We start from the raw sequence: 17,375 nt of genomic DNA, 5'->3' as shown, positions 1-17,375 counted from the left end.
CATTTGTGTCTTCACTTTTAGGTACATTAATTCAATAGATTATATGCCGGTAGGTACATTTTTGTACATACATTTAGGTATATTAATTCAATATAATATATTTCGGTACGTATATTTTGATACACACATTTGAGTACTGACTTTTAGGTACATTAATTCAATATATTATATTTCGGTACATACATTTTGGTATTGACATTTAAGTACATTAATTCAATATAATATATTTCGGTACATACATTTAGGTTCATTATAATATATTTCAATACAATCATGTAGGTACAAATATTTCGGTACATAAAACATTAATATCAATTGTTGACATATTCCTTTGCGTTGATCACTAAGTTGTATCAACATAAGCACACTATAAAAAAAATGATAAAATCCCAATTCATTCAGACAATTCGCCTAAACAATTAGCTTAAAAAAAGCGATTAGTAAAAGTGCTTCTCTCTCAAGATTTGAGGGAATGTCACCCTCACTGCCCTGGAGCAAAGTTTGTGGCATATGACCAAGCGTTGTTGTAAACGGGGTCAGCCAAGTAGTCGGCCAAGTTCTCTATTGGTCCCTTTCCGGTAACGATGGCTTGTACGAAAAATCCAAACATAGAAAACGTGGCCAGTCTTTCATTCTTAAGCTCATTCACCTTAAGCTCGGAAAAAGCCTCCAGATCCTCTGCAAAGCCTAACGGGTCAAAGCTCCCGCCAGGGTATAACGGGTCCGTCACCTCACTGAGTGGACCACCGGCAACTCTGTAGCCCTCCACGGCTCCCATTAAGATAACTTGTGTGGCCCAAATTGCCAAAATGCTTTGTGCATGGACTAAGCTTGGGTTCCCCAAGTAGTCTAGTCTTCATTCACTGAAGATTTGATTATGCACCATTGAACCGAATAATTTGGCTAAACGTTGAACAGGGGGCAACCAAGTTGATTTGTTGTTCTATTTAAAGTTGAAGAGTCCTGCTTAGTTTTGGTAACTAAGAGTGTATCTTTTGTACCAAGCTGTTCTCTATTTTTGCAATTTTTTTCATTGGCCTTTTTGGAGATTTATGATTTATGATTTATGATTTGGTTTTTTTGGTTGATTCGTTTGTTTTGCAGGTTTCGTTTATATAGAGACGAGGACAACTTGGCCCCTGCACCATTTCTCGGCACTTGAGGGTAAGATTTAGCTGGTGAGGTAGTGGATTGCAAAGCTGTAATGAGATCTTAGCTTTATTTTTAATCAACGAATTTGGAAGCATCTTTATATGTTTAGATTGCTATCTCGTATTTGGATTGGATTTTAGGCACTGGAAATTATGAGTTGTTTTGGGTATGGTTTCCTGCTTCTTCTGCTTCCTGATTGTGTCTCTGTTTGTTACTTGGTTTGCTAGAATTTGTGGTTTTGTCCGTTAATCTTGAAAAAAATTTGGGCTAACCAGAGGAACCAATTCAGGTCTCAGTCATACTCCCTTCAATTGCAGTTTACAAAAGCATTATAATTTAGAAAAATGTTAGTCGCTGTTTTTAGCAAACTCTATGAGTTGGACTGCTCCTTAAACGGATAGTGAACCAGCTTAATTTTTCATTAAAATCACAAGCTTTGAGATCTGAGTCTGCCATATTAGTATGATTCATTAGTTTTTAATCCCATTAATTATATTTTGAACATGTTTATTTTTCATACAACAATAGTTATAAACATGTGAATTCTTTTACGTCTTGAAAAAATAAGAAACTGATCGGGTTTCTGATTTTCCAAGCCTGGTCTATTCTGCATCGGGTACACTTCTGGGCATCATTACGGGTGTCAATTTCTTTAGAACTCATGGATAAGTAGTTTCGCGATATCAGTTGATGGACTCGGTAAGTGAATTCAATTATAGTTTTCTTAGCCGGGTTGATATCTTATCCACTGCACTGTCCACCTTCTTTTCTTTTAGAGAAGATTTGTTTTCTATTGAATTAATAGTAAAAATAACTGGGGAAGGAAATTGAGAAAAAAAATAAAAATAAAAAAAACAGCTTTTCTTGGATATGTTTGTGGAGATTTTCTTTAAAATTTACTCTTTTTGGTATGTTGTGATTACACGCAAATACAGATTATATGTCAATATTGTGGGGTTATAACACATCGGTTTTGGAAAGCATTATTTTGCGTTGTGAATTCTGAATCGATAAACTTCTAATTAGCACATGATTGATATGGTATATAGACCCAACATCTTTAGCTATATGTTATAGTTTGACATAAAAATTGAATATATGAGTTTTAAATCTTTCAACCATGTTATTCAACTGATGACATATTTTTTAAACTCTGTGGAAAGGAATTTACATGCAACATGATCAAAATGACTCCATAAACTACTTATAAAATATCTTTTCAAATACATAAGCAAAAAGTGGGATGGTTCTCACCACATCTTTACCATTGCCCAATTTTTTTGCTATTATAAAAGCTATGAATTGCTATTGGGTTTACCTTTTTCATGGAATTTTCAGAATTTTGGGTCGTTGGAGGAAGAATTTGGTTGCTTGACATTTTGAGGTATATACTTTTGTTTTGATTTCTTCAGTTAGATAGTTAATTTACACCAATGCTTTTGTTTCTATTTGGGTTTTTGAAAGTTTAGGGATGTTGCTGAATCATGATAATATTTATCCACATTGAGGTTAAGTCAATTTGATAATATCATGATAATTGATGGTTATGAAACGTTAATATAATAAATTGATGCTTTGGTTGGTCTAGAATAATGGTTCGCCCAAGACACTCATGGTAATACGTGGAAATCCTATTGCATAAAGATATAAAATTATATGAACATTCAGATAGTTGCTTTACAGACAACATGGTTGCCCTTCATTTTCAAGTTTTTTGAAGTTAAAAAAAAATATATATATATATACATTGACCAAGAAAAAGAATTTATATGACTATAATTGTTTGAAACCGATAAGTACGTAATCGTATTTGAGCAATGGAGTTCTCAACTAAGTGATTCTTGACAAGGATCTTAGAAATATGATCAGTTTGTCAAGAGCTTCATAGAGAGCTCTTTTGTTTCTCTTTGCAACCACTGCAGGAGTGCGGTTAAAATTTAATCAAAATACCTTATTTCACATTCATAATCCCAAAAGTGACTTCATAAGATGAAATTAATTGACCTAATTATGTGCGAACCTCCAATTAAATGAATGAAATATTCGATGTGGATCGAAACCAAAACCAAAACCAAAACGAAACAAACCACGGCAACTGCCCAAGTTTTTAAAAGTGTAATTTGGATTTATAAATAGATTTCCACATGATGTAAATAAGATTGTTTTAATGGTTTGGGGAATATGGAGAAAAGTCACTCCAAACTTAAAATTCAATGGTAGTTTATTGGTGTAAATTATGTTACTCTCAATAATTTTTCTGTCATTTTTAGAGTGCCTAAATTTTGACTGTTGTTTAGCTTTGATAAAGCTCAAGGCTTATAACTAAGTTTGCAATGTATTTTGTTTGATGCATTTCCAGTCTTTGTAGCTGATAGAATTACATCACCTCCAAAGTTGCAGACAAGTATTGCAAGGTTTTTTCTATCCTCTGGTATTCATTGATTGAGTTTGTTTGCAGCTGAAAATGCTGTCTTAGTTAAGACTTAAGGAGAACTATACTCAAGAATGTGTTGTTCGTTGTTTCTGATGATATCATTTTTTTTATCAATTTAAAAACTGTGGTTTGTATTTTTTAGTATTGTTTTAGCACTTTGGCCTAATGGGTTTGGTTGCACCTAATTGCAAACCCTACATTTGCTCATGATTTAGTAATTCACCAAGTAATTATGTTTATGCATACTCTAATTATTATTTTTTTCCAACATGTGTTCATATAGCTGAAAATAAAAAATCTGTTGATTATATTAGATTAAACTTTTGTAGTCGTTCAAACATAATTATTCATGCATTTTGTAATCCCGCAGCAACGCGCGGGCATTACTATCTAGTTATATTCTAATCACGGATATGAACTTAGAGATGCTAAAAGCTTCAATGTAGATGGAAACTTTTAAGTTTCTGTCCAAGAAGCAGTCCTGTCTTTCCTTCCTGCAAGAATCCTGGAAATCTGCAGGCCTCTGCTGAATGCTTGGTTGAAGAGGATACGTGTTTGGAACTGTGATACAAACGGGAACCATGACAAAATGGCTATCGACATGAAGATTACTAGTCCCATTATGTAATCGTACGCTCTTCCAAGCTCCTTGATTGATTCCCAGAATCCTAGCCAGCTGAACACCGGCCTGCATGCTTGTCCGATCTTGAAACAACGAAACAAACAACTGGTTTAATGAATACAATTAGGAAAAGTTTGGGACATTCTTTTAAGGAAAACTAATGAAAAAGGTTTGAAAACTTTGAGTTTTAATCATAAGGACAAAATAAAGGGTAAAGTGAATAGTACCAGGATTGACTTTTTAATGTAAAAATGTGGTTTTTCGTTAAAGTAAACAGTACCGGGTGTTTTTCGTTAAAGTTCCCTTGTTTCTAAGCATAATTTTGAGAGTGGTATTTCGAAATGAAAAGACTCTCAACGCTTAAACTCCATAAAACATTTTAACTTACCAGAAGAAGGGCCCAGCCTGTTGGTAGAAAGGCAGGGATTGCAGCAAATAGATCTGAAATGGTAAGGCCGCAAACAACAAATAGGACAGTCATGGCTGACATGAAACCAAGAAACAGAAGGGCTTCCAAAATCCTGAACCTGAGGTGAAAGTTGGTGCCAAATCTTCGTCCACCCATGGAAACTATCTGAAGGAAACATGCAAAATAAGCAGTATCAGATATATCATATTATCCGGCAAGTAACATTTTTATCTGTAATCCAGTCAAAACCAAGTCCAAACAACCTTGCATCAAACATACTTATTAGTTATTAGTGATTTTTTTTTGCATACCATTAGAACGAGAAGAACAGTTACCAGAACCACCCAAGAAAGTCCGTAAACCTGCAGAGAAATTGAAAAAAGTCGTAAAAATTAGGCCTCAAGGCTAAACAACTATTTATAGGCCAACAGGAGAACAACTAGTCAAATATAATGGAACACGAATATTACCAGTAAACTCTTGCTGTGATGAGCTATATCAAGGTGGTAAACAATTCCATATTGGTAAATAAGGAACCGAAACGCAAGTATTATCTCAAGAATTCTTCCCCGGAAACCTGTGTATTTGAGGTGTTCCTGTTCTTCATTCCACCATGATTCCCAACTTTTGTCAGATGATATCCCAATACGACCATGGTTTGCCATCCACCTATTCCACTCTGTCCAATCATCTACAATTTTCTGCCAGTCAAAGCTGGATGGATTGAATATGAAAGGAGCAAACAACCATGAAGCAACCAGAAACCACAGGGAGAAAATGATGAACCGAAAAAGATTTGAACTCCCATAAGATTGCCCATAGACTCCATAAACAATCAGCAGAATCAGCACTTCCAACCCTTTCACAAAGTGACTGCGTGAGTAGAGTCTGTAATTCTCGGAAAACTTTGCGTGGTGGACAACAAAACCGTGGCCAGTTGCACGGTATTTAGATGCTCCGTGTAAGATTGTCCTTCCATAGTAATGGGCTTTTGTTCCAAGTTGGAATGTGAAGAAAACAGAGGCCAACTGCAGCTGCATGATGACAAAATCACCCAAGGCAGTGCGGAACCCTTTCTCTAGGCCAATTTCCATTACCATGGGAAGCACAAGCAACAAGCCCAGTTGAAAGACAGACTGGGCAGCCAAAGCCTCTTCGAAGGCTTTGTTCCCATGTATGGCTGGATTCTCCATGATCTCGTTCTCTAGCCCACTCATAACCATGTACATACGTCCATATAAAAACACATATACGACCAGCACAGTTACCTGAAACAATATAATGTCCGTGTCAAGCTGCAATACATAGGTCAGTTGTAAAATACCACACCCCTTCGAGTACATAAACACATAAAGCCAAAGACAACCAAAACGCATCCTCGAAACTCTAATAATGCCCTTCCTGTTTATACAATTCTGAGATTCAATCAATTTATTGTGAATACGGCTGGCAGCTTTATCATCTATAACTATTGTACCTGTCAAGGACATTGCCAGTAACATATATAATCTTTCAAACATGAATTAAAAGACAAATGAGATTAGTTCTCACTAGCATACCATACTACTAAAATAGAATCCAATTGTTGTGAAGTAAAAGGACAGCATTCTGAAGAAATCAAACTGACACCCAAGCCGGTAAACATCACGGCTAAGTGTCTGTTCTCCATTTCCATTTGAAACCTTAGCCTCAAAAAGTGATAATTGGTTGATTCCCATGTCACGCCCCTTGCCTACTTGGATATACTCGTGATGCGTTATAAATCCCCCACGCATAGTTGAATTGTACCCTGAAGGCATCAACACAATTAGTCCGCAGATATAATACTAAATTAGTGGATTATCGTGTCAAGAACGGAAAATTACCTGCAAATATATCATCGCTCAAGTTTATTACTTTTGAAGCTTTGCTTATGCCACCCCTTGTTATGTGGAAGATTCTATCAAATATATCAGCATGACCATAATGGAACCGTACCCTGTCAAGTTGGAATGACATTAGATAGATAGGTATTAGAATGTGGCTCAGTCAAATGTAACTTAAGGCTTACCTCAGTGGATTTGCCAAAGTTCTTTGACCAATGGTTACAAAACTGGTTTCTTGATTCGACGAGAACCAAGCAAGTGATGAAATACTGTACATTAAGAAGGAAAATAAAAATAGGCATATAACGCGACAATTGCCACTAATCATCCCATTAAGGTCCATAAATTTTGAACAGATATATTGAAAGGCTGACCTTCCAGAGAAAATATGCTCCCTTAGACCCAATATTGTGGGTTTTCGGTTCCCACGACGATGCTTTAGGAATTCCTCCAACACATTTCTCATTTTGAAAGCTTCTTCAAAGTAATTATCCTGGAAAAGGAGGATGAATAAAGCACAATATAACACCCTTTTTTCCTCTTTCGGGCAATAAGAAGGTAAAAATGACCCACTTTGTATATAATTTTTACATAAAGACACAAGGAGAGCTACCTGATTCATGTCTATTGTCTGCAGGGCTTCTCCGCGAGTAAAGATAATGGCGTGGTTTTGATTTTCAGGTCTTCCTTCACCAATCTCTGTAGGAGGACCTGGAAGCTTGATACGGTATATTTCCTAGCAATGCAAGAAAAGGAAGTATTCGTTATTAACTGTTCACTAGATTCGTTATTAACTGTTCACTACATTCGATATGGCGCATAGAACAAGCAGTCATTTTCCATACCTCGTCCCATTTGCCAACTCCCTTGACTAGAACAGAAAAGTAAATTTTTTGGGGTTTTCCATTCACTTGCTCCTCCGTTGTATCTATGTAAGCAACACGTAGAGATGGATACCTACAAAAAAAGTTTACATAGTAAACGACGCCATCGACAATTTAAATAGCAAAGGAATCTACTCATTGTTCATCCTATGGCACTATTGACTCACGTTTGCATCAGCTTCAGGATATTAGTGTAACAACTTCTATCCCGGGCTTCATTGGAATTTTTCTGAGCACCATAGACCTGACAAGAAAGTACATATGTAAACTTCAAATCTGCCAGAGCTTGTGCACGATCTAGAAAAGCCTGCTCAGCCTGCTCATCATTTTCGCTTAACCCTGAGGTTTGGTAGCCTCCCAAAAAATCTGCAACATAACCATATGCCACTTTACTAGCTTTTACAAAATTTTGGAACCAAAATCAGATAACATTGCCCTTGAAACACATTATCTGTTACAGAAACCACTAACCACTATCTCCTGCTGTTTCCAGGACACACTGAAGGTCTAAAGCCCTCCTATAGTACATCATCCCTCTCACTAGCAGAAAAATACAGATTAAAAGTATAAGATCACATATTTAAATGATAATTATACAAGAGACCAATTTACTCATTAATCCAGACCTGTTCTAGAAAGTGTCTGTGCCCTGTAAGATACCCACTGACGGGTTAACTCTGATCTGTCCTTCCCAGGAATCCCATTCTCAGGATCTTCTAGCCGTTCCTGGAAATTTGTCCATTCATCTAATTGGCAATCATAGTTGGTTGGCAAGGGTAAGTTCAAGTCAATTTCAAAAAATGAAAAGAATAATGCAGATATGAGACTGACACGCACCAGGATATATTTTCTGCAGGTAGAACAAAATTGAGATTCCATCCTCATTTTCTTTAGTAAGTTCCTCATCAGAATAGATGACATCTTCTTTGTAATAAGGAGTCAGAACACTGAACCATAAATCAGGAAGAATATTGAACTTATTTTAGCAATTATCAGATCCCGAAGCATAAAAGAAAATTTTGAAAAAGAAAATTTTGAAAAAGGAAAGAGACATATATCTTCAACACAAATGTTGGAAGAAAAACCATATTGATCTTTCAACTTCAACCAAGTCTCAAAAACATGTCAAAAGGGGGGCTTTTTTTGTTATTTCCTTATTCCATTGACAAACTTAGCGTTTACAATGACAGACCTGAATGAGAGCATGTCACGAACTTTGGGAGCACGTGGCATGTTCATGAATAAGGAGTTTGCAAAGAAGGTGATGCGCCTGCGAGCATCCAAGTTTTGAGGGACATTGATGGCAGACTCCTTGACGGTCAAAAGCAAATGAAGTCTGACTACCTATGTTAACATAGAAGATAGTAAGAACCAAAAATCTTAGATAATCAGTTAATGTCAACAACAAAAGAATGTTTCCCAAAGTTACCTTCTCCCTCCAACCCTTATGTCTATGGTCAATCTTAAGCTTTTGAAATCTTTGCTCCTTCTTGACATTTTGAGAATCAAAGTATTGTGCTGCCTCCAGTATTCTACACAGAGAAGAACAAAACCATAAAAGCACAGGAGATGGAAAGGCCCATTTGGTGGTTATTTCAGTTTTTGTTCTGTCACCAGAATGCACTTATTTCTTATAACTCACTCATGGCCGTTGATCATAACATCCTGTGTGATAATCTCCATGATATCTTGAAGGACATTGATTATCTGACGCATGGAATTATCATCATACTCATCTGCATCTAGCTGCAAACGCACCAACTTAAGTACTCAGAAAGGAAATGTATAATGTCAACATTGTCTAGACTATCAGTTCATTACTGAATAACTCAGCACTAAAAATTTTAGAAAGGCATCGAAGGAAGTATGTTACCAAGAGCTTTAGAAATTTCTCCAACCTCTCGCTAAGAAATAGCAGCCCGCTCATGCGGAATTTAGTCAAAAATCTCTGCTGCTGTATGCTACTGTCTACTTCAGAGCATATCCACTCTACAATCCTGTTATGCAAGATGAAACATACTTTATAATAGGGAGGATAAAATTGTCCAAGCCAATTCTGGTTATCTATGACATTCAAACTGGTATGCTTCTGACTTACTTCTTATCCGCTTCATCTTCCAAAAGGCTATATATAATATCCCTGAGTGTCTGATAGCATTCAGTTAATGCTGAGTACATACAATTATCACTCTTAATCTTTCTAAATAAATCATCATCTGCCTTCCCCTTAAAATATCTTGCCATGTCTAATGCTATCGGAATCTTTACAAGTGAAAAAAACAATAATAAGAGTTACTGATTGGATTTGTACATAAAATTAACATATGAAGACGTGTAAAATATATACCTTACTAGCAAGCAAGAAATGAGGCCACTGGACAACAGACTCATAACCTGATGAATATGGAATAAGCAGCAGATCTCTATCTCTGTACGGTTTATTTTGATCGGATATAATCAGCAACTTGCTAAAACTGCGTTGAAAGGTAAATTAGAGAGCAAGAAGCAGTTAACCTATTGCTGATAAGGTCTTCCCCTCGCATTGAAGTTATGAACTCATTCCAAACGTGAGAGAAATTAGCAATGTTCTTTCGTTGGCGTTCCTCATTCTGCCACATCAAAGTGTCTACTTTTAGTCAAAGATATGGAAGAAAAAAGATTTCAGGTCATGTTTTTTTCATTGACAAGAAGTACCAAACAAATTACCTGCATCAGTATGTGGTGTGCAAATCATTTATGTGTGGTATGAAATATATCATGCGGGGCAAAATCAACTTAAATTCCATGTACTATAGAGCAATATGAAAACAGTGATTAAATTAGTACCATCAATGGTCCTACCTCGTTTGCATCCTCATTTGGTGACGGCATAAGACGATCACTGAAAGCAGAAGGCACAGACTCAAATCTAGACCTCAACATCCCAAGGGTCCGTATCTGAGAGACAAATAGTTATAAAGGGATCACGGGAAGAAGCCAAGACTAGCTGAGAGGCGGAGACAGATATAGACATGTTAAATGTAAAACAGAGAACAAATTTGCCACCAACCTCACCCAAATGGCTGAAGGCTCCATGAATTCCACCAAAGATAGTAGAAAATATTGCATACCATATTTGAGCATCCATAAAATAAACCTATACACCAATAATCATTAAAAAGTGATAATTTACATAAGCATGTACAAGAAATGCAAATTTTATCACATGACAGTTTTCACTCGAACAGAATTTCTTCAGCGGTTCACTTACCAGGACAATTGGAGCCCATATTGCAATAACAACGCCAATATTATGAGTTACTACAGCAGTTCCAAATGTGAATTTGTAGTAAGCACAGGCTACAGTTAAAAACGTTTTAAGTAAAAGCGGTATGGCAAAGTTTGAAATGTTACCATTTGGAAAGAACTCATGCCATTGATAATTACTTATAGGCACCTTCATTATTATTTTTGTTGGTGCAACAAGTGGCAGTATCTGTTATCGTAATATACAAATACAGATTAGTAAAAAAAAAAAAAAAGGTCGTACCCAGTGCACAAGGCTCCCGCTTTACGCAGGGTCTGGGAGAGGTGAATGTCGGCTAGCCTTACCCCCATTTATGAACAGGCTTGTCTGGGAGACAGATTAGTAATTAAAAAAATAAATAAAGTGAAACATGATCCGAAAATAAAGTGATCACACCCCAAGAAAGTGAGTAGTTATTCCATAGATCGAGGACCAGTTATACATGAATTCAGTATTTGCGCATCAACTTGTCAACAGGAAGTTAATGAAGTTTGGCATCCATTTACCATGTATACAGTTACGATTCGTACAAATGAGTACCTAAAACCTACATGAATATGCCAGTGCCTTGCTGTGCATGTATGTGAACATGAATAAGAAATGGAAATTAAAAAAGGGGTTTAGATCACAAAGAAGAATATTGAAGAGAAGCCACCTCCACATAATAGCTGAACGATAGCTTGCTGATTAGCAGAACGATCCAAAACAGCGTATATCTGAAAAGAAAGGTAATTCTGTTAAAATCAGAACAAAGGCACCCGAAATCAAATATCCATAGTAATGACTAATGAGTGGAAAGACAAGCAGCAAATGGCGAACCCCCTCAGAGCTTTTCCCACACACATTCAACACCCTCTCTCAAACGATGAAGAAAAATAATAAAAGTGAAGATACTTTTGACTTACTTCAGCAGTGAAAAGACGTCCTCATGAAGCCCTCTTCCTATATACAGTTTTGGCTGTAGTATGGCCAAAAACACATCAAAAAAAATCATTCAAATATCCATAACTCAAGCAAAAATAACAAAGCAAAAACATTTATCTAAACCACAAGGCAACAAGAAATTTGTTTAAGACAGGCTTGCCTGAGCCCACCACATAAAAAACAAGGCAACAAGAAATTTGTCTGAGACATGCTTGCCTGAGCCCACCACATAAAAAACAAGGCAACAAGAAATTTGTTTTAGACATGCTTGCCTGAGCCCACCACATAAAAAGAGTGACAATCCTCCAGTTTGAGCGCTCTAGGTGCCTCCGTAAAGGTGGAAGAAATAATAGCACAGCAGCCATTATATTAGGAAGCAGATAGAGCGCAACAGCATAATTATAAAACGATTGATTCCGCCAATCCCTAGCCCAACTGTTGAAGAATTTTAGAAGTCCTGTAGGACTCTGCACAGAACTAGAATAACCAATAGGCAGAACCACAGCCCATACACCAGCTACAGCAAATTTCAAGAGGTATCGTAGTATTTGAGTGAATTCCAAGCTCTTCCAACAATGCCAACTAAGAATTATATCCAGAGTGGCTGAAGAACGTACATACACAAGATAAGAAAGTGTACAGAAAAGTCAGTAAATTGATAGCATGACATTAGAGCAGAATATAATGGTATACATTATAGGGAAATAAATGCCAAGAACACCCACCTTGTAATAAGTTGAGGAAAGCATAAGTGATGAAGATGCTTAAAACACTTCTGAAGACATCCGCATCAAAGAAAGCAGTCAGAGAACCAGAAGGACTCCATGCAACAATAAGCATAGCCTAAAAATCAGAATATAGTGAGGCACACTCCTTTACAAGAAGAAATGTATAGAATTAAAAGAAAGAAATTCTCCAATCTCCCTTTCATCTTAAAACCACATCCTATTTTATCTAGGAAACATATCAACCTCATTTTTGTTGAGGAGTAGCAACTTTGATTCAAATGGAAAACCTCCCCCAAAGAAAAATGCCACACTCTTAGCTGCACAGATGATGGTTTTTTTCTTAAACAAAGCATTACCCTATTTTCCACCCACCACCTCCAATCCTCCTCCCACAAACAAAACAGAATGTAGAAAGAGAATACGAATTCGTTTCTTTTCCATCGCTCTCAAATTCCATCACCACCACTTAAGATTGCATAGATAGGATTTTTTTTTATATTTTGTTTTCTATTTAGTATAGACTATAATATTCCTATATTGTTGCTTAAAGAGCTTGAATAAACACGGTTTAGAATTCAAGTCCACTTCCGTAGAGGACTTCAAAATCCAAATTGCTTTGAAAATTAAACAAAACAAAATCTATCACCAAAGTGACATATTATGCCATGTTAGTTCTTGAACTACTGCCCTGACATGAATTGAGGAGGCATGGAAAATGACAACATCATCATATTATAACAGCATACACAGCCGATGTAGGTGATTTCAGAAGCAAGGGAAGTGTATGCTCGTTTTTCCAATCTCGTTAATATGGATAGGAGAGGGCAGGAAAGAGAGTACATTAGAGTACATTAGTTATAAGATCACACTGAAAATCAAAAAGCTACCATTGTTGAAAGACACTTACGACGTGGAGTTTAGTGTATATCAGGATTGTGTATTTGAGAACTCTAAGGGAGTTTGGAGTCATTACTCAAACTATAAACATATAATTATAAATTAAGACTACCTGAAAAGCCAATATCAAGAATATCCACATTCGATCAAAACTTCTGTAGAGGTGCCAAAATGTTCGGACTTCTACAAAATTTGTTTTAGGTTTCCTCCTCCCACCGGCAGCTTGATTTGGACTCTATTAAACATGCAGATGAATACAAATTTATTACGAAAAATATGCATGTGCAGACACAAATTATGTTCATGTACGCAAACATTGTGCATTATAGACAAGTTTCCGTGCCAATGTAGCACGCAGAAAAGTCCAACCCATAAGAGAACAGGAATTTTAGTAAACTGTGTAGCAATAGGAGTTTTGTTTCTTCTGAACAAAACATTGGAATGAGATATTAAATAAAATGTCTCCGAATATGTCTAAGTTGACCATCCCCCACTCAAATTTATAAACAAACAACCTCAACAAAGATAAGTACCTCCTTTGTTGGTTGAATCCCATCTGAATGCCTAAAAAAATCTGCTTTAGGGTCCATTGGCCACCCTAGCCTAAAACAACTGTCGGACCTAGAAGGAATAAACAGGTCTTTCAGCTATTTATATCTGAATTGGACCGAAAGCAAAATTTACCATCAAAGATACTAACCAAAAGTATTCATTTAGATCATCATAATTTCTCCATCTTGAATGACTTGCCTTGCCATTTTTGTTTCTCTTTGCTTCCTTTGCAACAAAAAAGAGATTCAACTTTTGAATTACAAAATTGTAATAAAAATGCTTCTTGTGGAGAAATACAGGCTGTGGAATACAATCCTTACCTTGTACAAGACCTGGTAGATAGGAGTTACAACATCCCTCAGAAAAGATTCTTCATCCCGTGCTGTTGTTTCGTATGTTTCTCCATTAGCCGGATGAGCATTGCTAGATAAAATTTCATATACCTCTTTGGCCATCTTAACAATTATGGAAGAAAAGTGTTATCAAACCTTATAAGTTTCAGGACATGTAAAAGTGAAACTTCTGAAAAAGTTGTGTACTAAGAACAAGCATGATTCTCTACAAACTTACAGTATAATATTTATGTCGTCGACTAGATTTTTATGTTTTACTTTGCAACTCGCTAGTATGTACTTGTAGACTTTCATTTTGTTCTTCTACTGTTTTAATAAATGGTGAGGAATTGGTTTCAAAATCAGGTTTGCTATCAGGAGGCTAGCTATAATAAGAAACCTAAGAAAATAATGAAAACTACAAAAGGATTTGGCCATTCTCAAAATGATTTTCGTAAAAAATGGGCCATGGTCTAAAAAAATACTAATGTTATGACCTGAAACTCCAGACCATTCATCTTGATGAGCCAATATGAAAAGAAAGCATACATACCTGATGGAAAATATAGCATAAGCATTCAGGCATGAACCGAATATTTGAAGCTTCACCCCATATGAGAAGATAGAGTGCAATGTAAATAAGCTCCAATTGTTGTCTGTCTTCACCCGGAGGGAACCTTAAAAGTTGGGGGAGGAGGGAGGGACAGAGATACCAAATGAAAAATAGTAGTGCTGAAATGGTGACAACTCTATATGAATTCAAATTAAGGCACAAGTTATAACGTTGATGGTATTTAGATCACTCACCTAATATTTGATTTACGATGCAAATAGCTAAACCAGGAATGATAATTCTTAAAAATTTTCTCGCTCAATTCTTGTATAGTGGCACTTTTCAACTGCAATAAGCTTTCTGTTAATCTTTAATCATCACGTATAATACAGTCAAGAAAAATGGGAGCCTGTAAAACTCAAAGCAAAAAATAAAGACAAAGCATCTCAAAGGAACACAGATGTACCTCAGTGAAATTTTCAAGATTTCTATGTCTTACGTCCATGTTGGCAAGTAACAAGAGTAAGTGTTCCCTCTGATTCGCCGCATTTCCTTTCTTCAATACACAAAAAAGCAATCCATTAAGAAACTTAAGGTTAGCATACCGATAAAAGTTTCATAACTATGGCATATAAGAACCAAGGTAAGAGGAAGGAGATGGGTATTTAGGGCAGAAGTTACCTGAAACCCGAAAATATAAGAAAGCCAATCGAGTATATCATTGACAGGTTTAATCCTCTCTGTAGGCGCTGTTGACATGTCATCAGGATTCGTGGGTTTTACATGAAATCTTGGCATTGGAAGACTGTTCACATTTTGTAGAGCACGGAGCGCCGCTTTGATCTAATATTTGCAAGTGAAAATCAGACGGTAAAGCAGTAAGCAATAGAGAAAAATAAGATTTCATGAAACTAAATCAGAGAGGAATGGAAATCACATATGCTGCGCATGTACAACCTTGGGAAGTTCCATAATTGCTGGTTTAACACCACCACCATATAACGGAAGAATGTTATAGTTGACAAACTGCTCCCTTTTCTTCTTGACATCTTCAGCCATCTTCAGTGTCTGTAACGACAAAATTATTTTCAGTGCCTTCGGTATCAAACTGTTTGTTAAGGACTTGCGCATCCCCAAATCATAAAAATCAAACCTGTTTGTCTCTTTGGGATTGAGGTACCAGTGTCATGAGCACATCATAAAGTACTGTTGCAATCTGACAATTCTTAGCCATCTCTTCCCTTCAAGAGTTAGTGTCCAAAAGTATAAGATAATGATTAATCCAATTAATCAAGCATATCAAAAATCAAAGACAAGCCTTACGGTTTCTTTGTGTACTCTCCATCTTTGATATTTTTCTCATAGAATTGGTGGTAATACTTCACAATTTCTTGTGGATCAGATCTAGCAGGCTGATGTTTTGTCATTATTTCGTCCTGCAAAGAATAAAATTTTAAGAAATATAAAGACACTTCAATTCATTTTCAAAAAGCACTTCATCTAATATAGATATTGGTAATAATATTTTAGAGTTAGGATTAGCCTTAAAGATTATTTTAAAATGGTAGCCTGGTATGAATTGTTCCCTTATTTCCTAACAGCTTAAAGTTTTGGGTCCAATCGTTGTCCACAATGGAATCAGATCTCTAATTGCAGGAGGTCTTGAGTTTGAAACTTCTAATCATGGAAGACAGAGGATAAAGGAGGAGAAGAAGAAATAAAATAAATCTTACCACATTAACGTACAGATGAAATCACAAGTTAACTATTCATACACACACCAACGAGAAATATAAATGAAATGCTAAGATCATACCAATCTTCACGAAAAATAAAATAAAATACAAGAAACCATTGACAATTTAATGGTCTACCTTTTCAAGTTTGTTCAAAAGAAGTGTCTTAAACTGTCGAAAACCACGAACACTTGATGTTGGATCCATCTTGTGTGCCTTCTCAAATCCATGGAAGCGGCCTGAATGCACAAAAAATATCAACCAAACAGACTAACATATTCTGCCACTGCCATCAAGAAAGTGCTTTCTGCCGTACGCAAAACATACACACCAAGCACATCACAAACAACAATGAAGCTCACTTACCAAGCGAAGGAGGAACACTTACACAAAGAACATTGATATTCTATCCGCATTGGAAATAGATATCAAAAATTAATGGGAAATAAGTCGTATTAAGATTTTCTGGCTTATATTTTCTTTTGAAATGGAAACAGCAACTACAGTGAGAAAAACCTTAATCGATTCATACTTAAGAAGTAGGAATCAATGAAGGTTTCGACCAAAAAAAAATGAAGGTATTTTCTCTTTATCTGTCTTTACTTCTAGGCTTTCAAGCCTCAGAAGTCCTTTCTAGGAGAAGCACTTCTCTTGGCACTCCTTTTATACTTTCACATCGTAGCATTTCACATTTCATTGGTTTCATTACTTACTGCTGTCATGCATCTTATGTGTTCACTATATATGACCCCCTGGTTAGAAATCCACACAAAGCGTATCTATTGTGTATACCCATACACATGATATCTCAAGCTTTCAGGCCTTCTCTATTCACCAACGCACGTCGGCACATTGTTTTCTAAGTGAAAAGAAACATCCTTTCAGATTTCCTTATCACCCAAAAAATTGCCACAACCACGGCCCTATGAACGAACCAATTAACAACAAAATAATGGCTCCCGGTCTGCTGTCCCCTAAATTGTGTCTCATTTGTGTATCCT

General features: G+C 36.2%; 1 protein-coding gene and 1 long non-coding RNA gene across 4 annotated transcripts in view; one reads left to right on the top strand and one right to left on the bottom strand.

Annotated features, from left to right (window-relative positions):
• The first annotated feature begins 378 nt into the window (after nucleotides 1-378).
• On the top strand, nucleotides 379-3,854 carry LOC126582166 (uncharacterized). Of its 2 annotated transcripts, XR_007609299.1 has the most exons (4): nucleotides 379-976; nucleotides 1,105-1,164; nucleotides 1,749-2,536; nucleotides 3,512-3,854. It is a non-coding gene; the product is annotated as an uncharacterized LOC126582166 (long non-coding RNA). The 2 variants fall into 2 exon arrangements; XR_007609298.1 differs by having other exon boundaries at nucleotides 380-976; nucleotides 1,105-2,536.
• A 22-nt stretch (nucleotides 3,855-3,876) lies between these two features.
• Nucleotides 3,877-17,375, bottom strand: part of LOC126582165 (callose synthase 7-like) — a 35,290-nt gene continuing 21,791 nt past the window's right edge. Inside the window, exons 2-42 of one of the 2 annotated variants that reach the window (XM_050246185.1) lie at nucleotides 16,513-16,613; nucleotides 15,962-16,074; nucleotides 15,792-15,879; nucleotides 15,596-15,706; nucleotides 15,320-15,481; nucleotides 15,105-15,194; nucleotides 14,893-14,984; nucleotides 14,639-14,762; nucleotides 14,074-14,208; nucleotides 13,902-13,978; nucleotides 13,735-13,822; nucleotides 13,314-13,436; nucleotides 12,302-12,419; nucleotides 11,849-12,180; nucleotides 11,558-11,610; nucleotides 11,308-11,368; nucleotides 10,760-10,841; nucleotides 10,617-10,666; nucleotides 10,416-10,502; nucleotides 10,208-10,303; nucleotides 9,881-9,975; nucleotides 9,714-9,795; nucleotides 9,465-9,628; nucleotides 9,240-9,363; nucleotides 9,009-9,112; nucleotides 8,796-8,898; nucleotides 8,559-8,710; nucleotides 8,204-8,313; nucleotides 7,993-8,112; nucleotides 7,838-7,906; nucleotides 7,534-7,732; nucleotides 7,328-7,439; nucleotides 7,096-7,218; nucleotides 6,857-6,975; nucleotides 6,668-6,751; nucleotides 6,483-6,595; nucleotides 6,177-6,406; nucleotides 5,088-5,885; nucleotides 4,929-4,979; nucleotides 4,597-4,782; nucleotides 3,877-4,291 (exon numbers count right to left, since the gene is read on the bottom strand). In XM_050246185.1, coding sequence (XP_050102142.1) covers nucleotides 4,043-4,291; nucleotides 4,597-4,782; nucleotides 4,929-4,979; nucleotides 5,088-5,885; nucleotides 6,177-6,406; nucleotides 6,483-6,595; nucleotides 6,668-6,751; nucleotides 6,857-6,975; nucleotides 7,096-7,218; nucleotides 7,328-7,439; nucleotides 7,534-7,732; nucleotides 7,838-7,906; nucleotides 7,993-8,112; nucleotides 8,204-8,313; nucleotides 8,559-8,710; nucleotides 8,796-8,898; nucleotides 9,009-9,112; nucleotides 9,240-9,363; nucleotides 9,465-9,628; nucleotides 9,714-9,795; nucleotides 9,881-9,975; nucleotides 10,208-10,303; nucleotides 10,416-10,502; nucleotides 10,617-10,666; nucleotides 10,760-10,841; nucleotides 11,308-11,368; nucleotides 11,558-11,610; nucleotides 11,849-12,180; nucleotides 12,302-12,419; nucleotides 13,314-13,436; nucleotides 13,735-13,822; nucleotides 13,902-13,978; nucleotides 14,074-14,208; nucleotides 14,639-14,762; nucleotides 14,893-14,984; nucleotides 15,105-15,194; nucleotides 15,320-15,481; nucleotides 15,596-15,706; nucleotides 15,792-15,879; nucleotides 15,962-16,074; nucleotides 16,513-16,613 — 5,570 coding nt within the window. In that variant the 3' untranslated portion in view covers nucleotides 3,877-4,042. Of the gene's footprint in view, nucleotides 4,292-4,596; nucleotides 4,783-4,928; nucleotides 4,980-5,087; nucleotides 5,886-6,176; nucleotides 6,407-6,482; nucleotides 6,596-6,667; nucleotides 6,752-6,856; nucleotides 6,976-7,095; nucleotides 7,219-7,327; nucleotides 7,440-7,533; nucleotides 7,733-7,837; nucleotides 7,907-7,992; nucleotides 8,113-8,203; nucleotides 8,314-8,558; nucleotides 8,711-8,795; nucleotides 8,899-9,008; nucleotides 9,113-9,239; nucleotides 9,364-9,464; nucleotides 9,629-9,713; nucleotides 9,796-9,880; nucleotides 9,976-10,192; nucleotides 10,304-10,415; nucleotides 10,503-10,616; nucleotides 10,667-10,759; nucleotides 10,842-11,307; nucleotides 11,369-11,557; nucleotides 11,611-11,848; nucleotides 12,181-12,301; nucleotides 12,420-13,313; nucleotides 13,437-13,734; nucleotides 13,823-13,901; nucleotides 13,979-14,073; nucleotides 14,209-14,638; nucleotides 14,763-14,892; nucleotides 14,985-15,104; nucleotides 15,195-15,319; nucleotides 15,482-15,595; nucleotides 15,707-15,791; nucleotides 15,880-15,961; nucleotides 16,075-16,512; nucleotides 16,614-17,375 lie in introns of both variants that reach the window. The other variant, XM_050246183.1, reaches the window with a different exon arrangement.

The sequence above is a fragment of the Malus sylvestris genome, chromosome 9 (genome assembly GCF_916048215.2).
Source record: "Malus sylvestris chromosome 9, drMalSylv7.2, whole genome shotgun sequence".
Taxonomy (NCBI): Eukaryota; Viridiplantae; Streptophyta; class Magnoliopsida; order Rosales; family Rosaceae; genus Malus; species Malus sylvestris.
The sequence above is the reverse complement of the archived record's forward strand: the minus strand, read 5'-3'. Positions and strand labels throughout refer to the sequence as shown.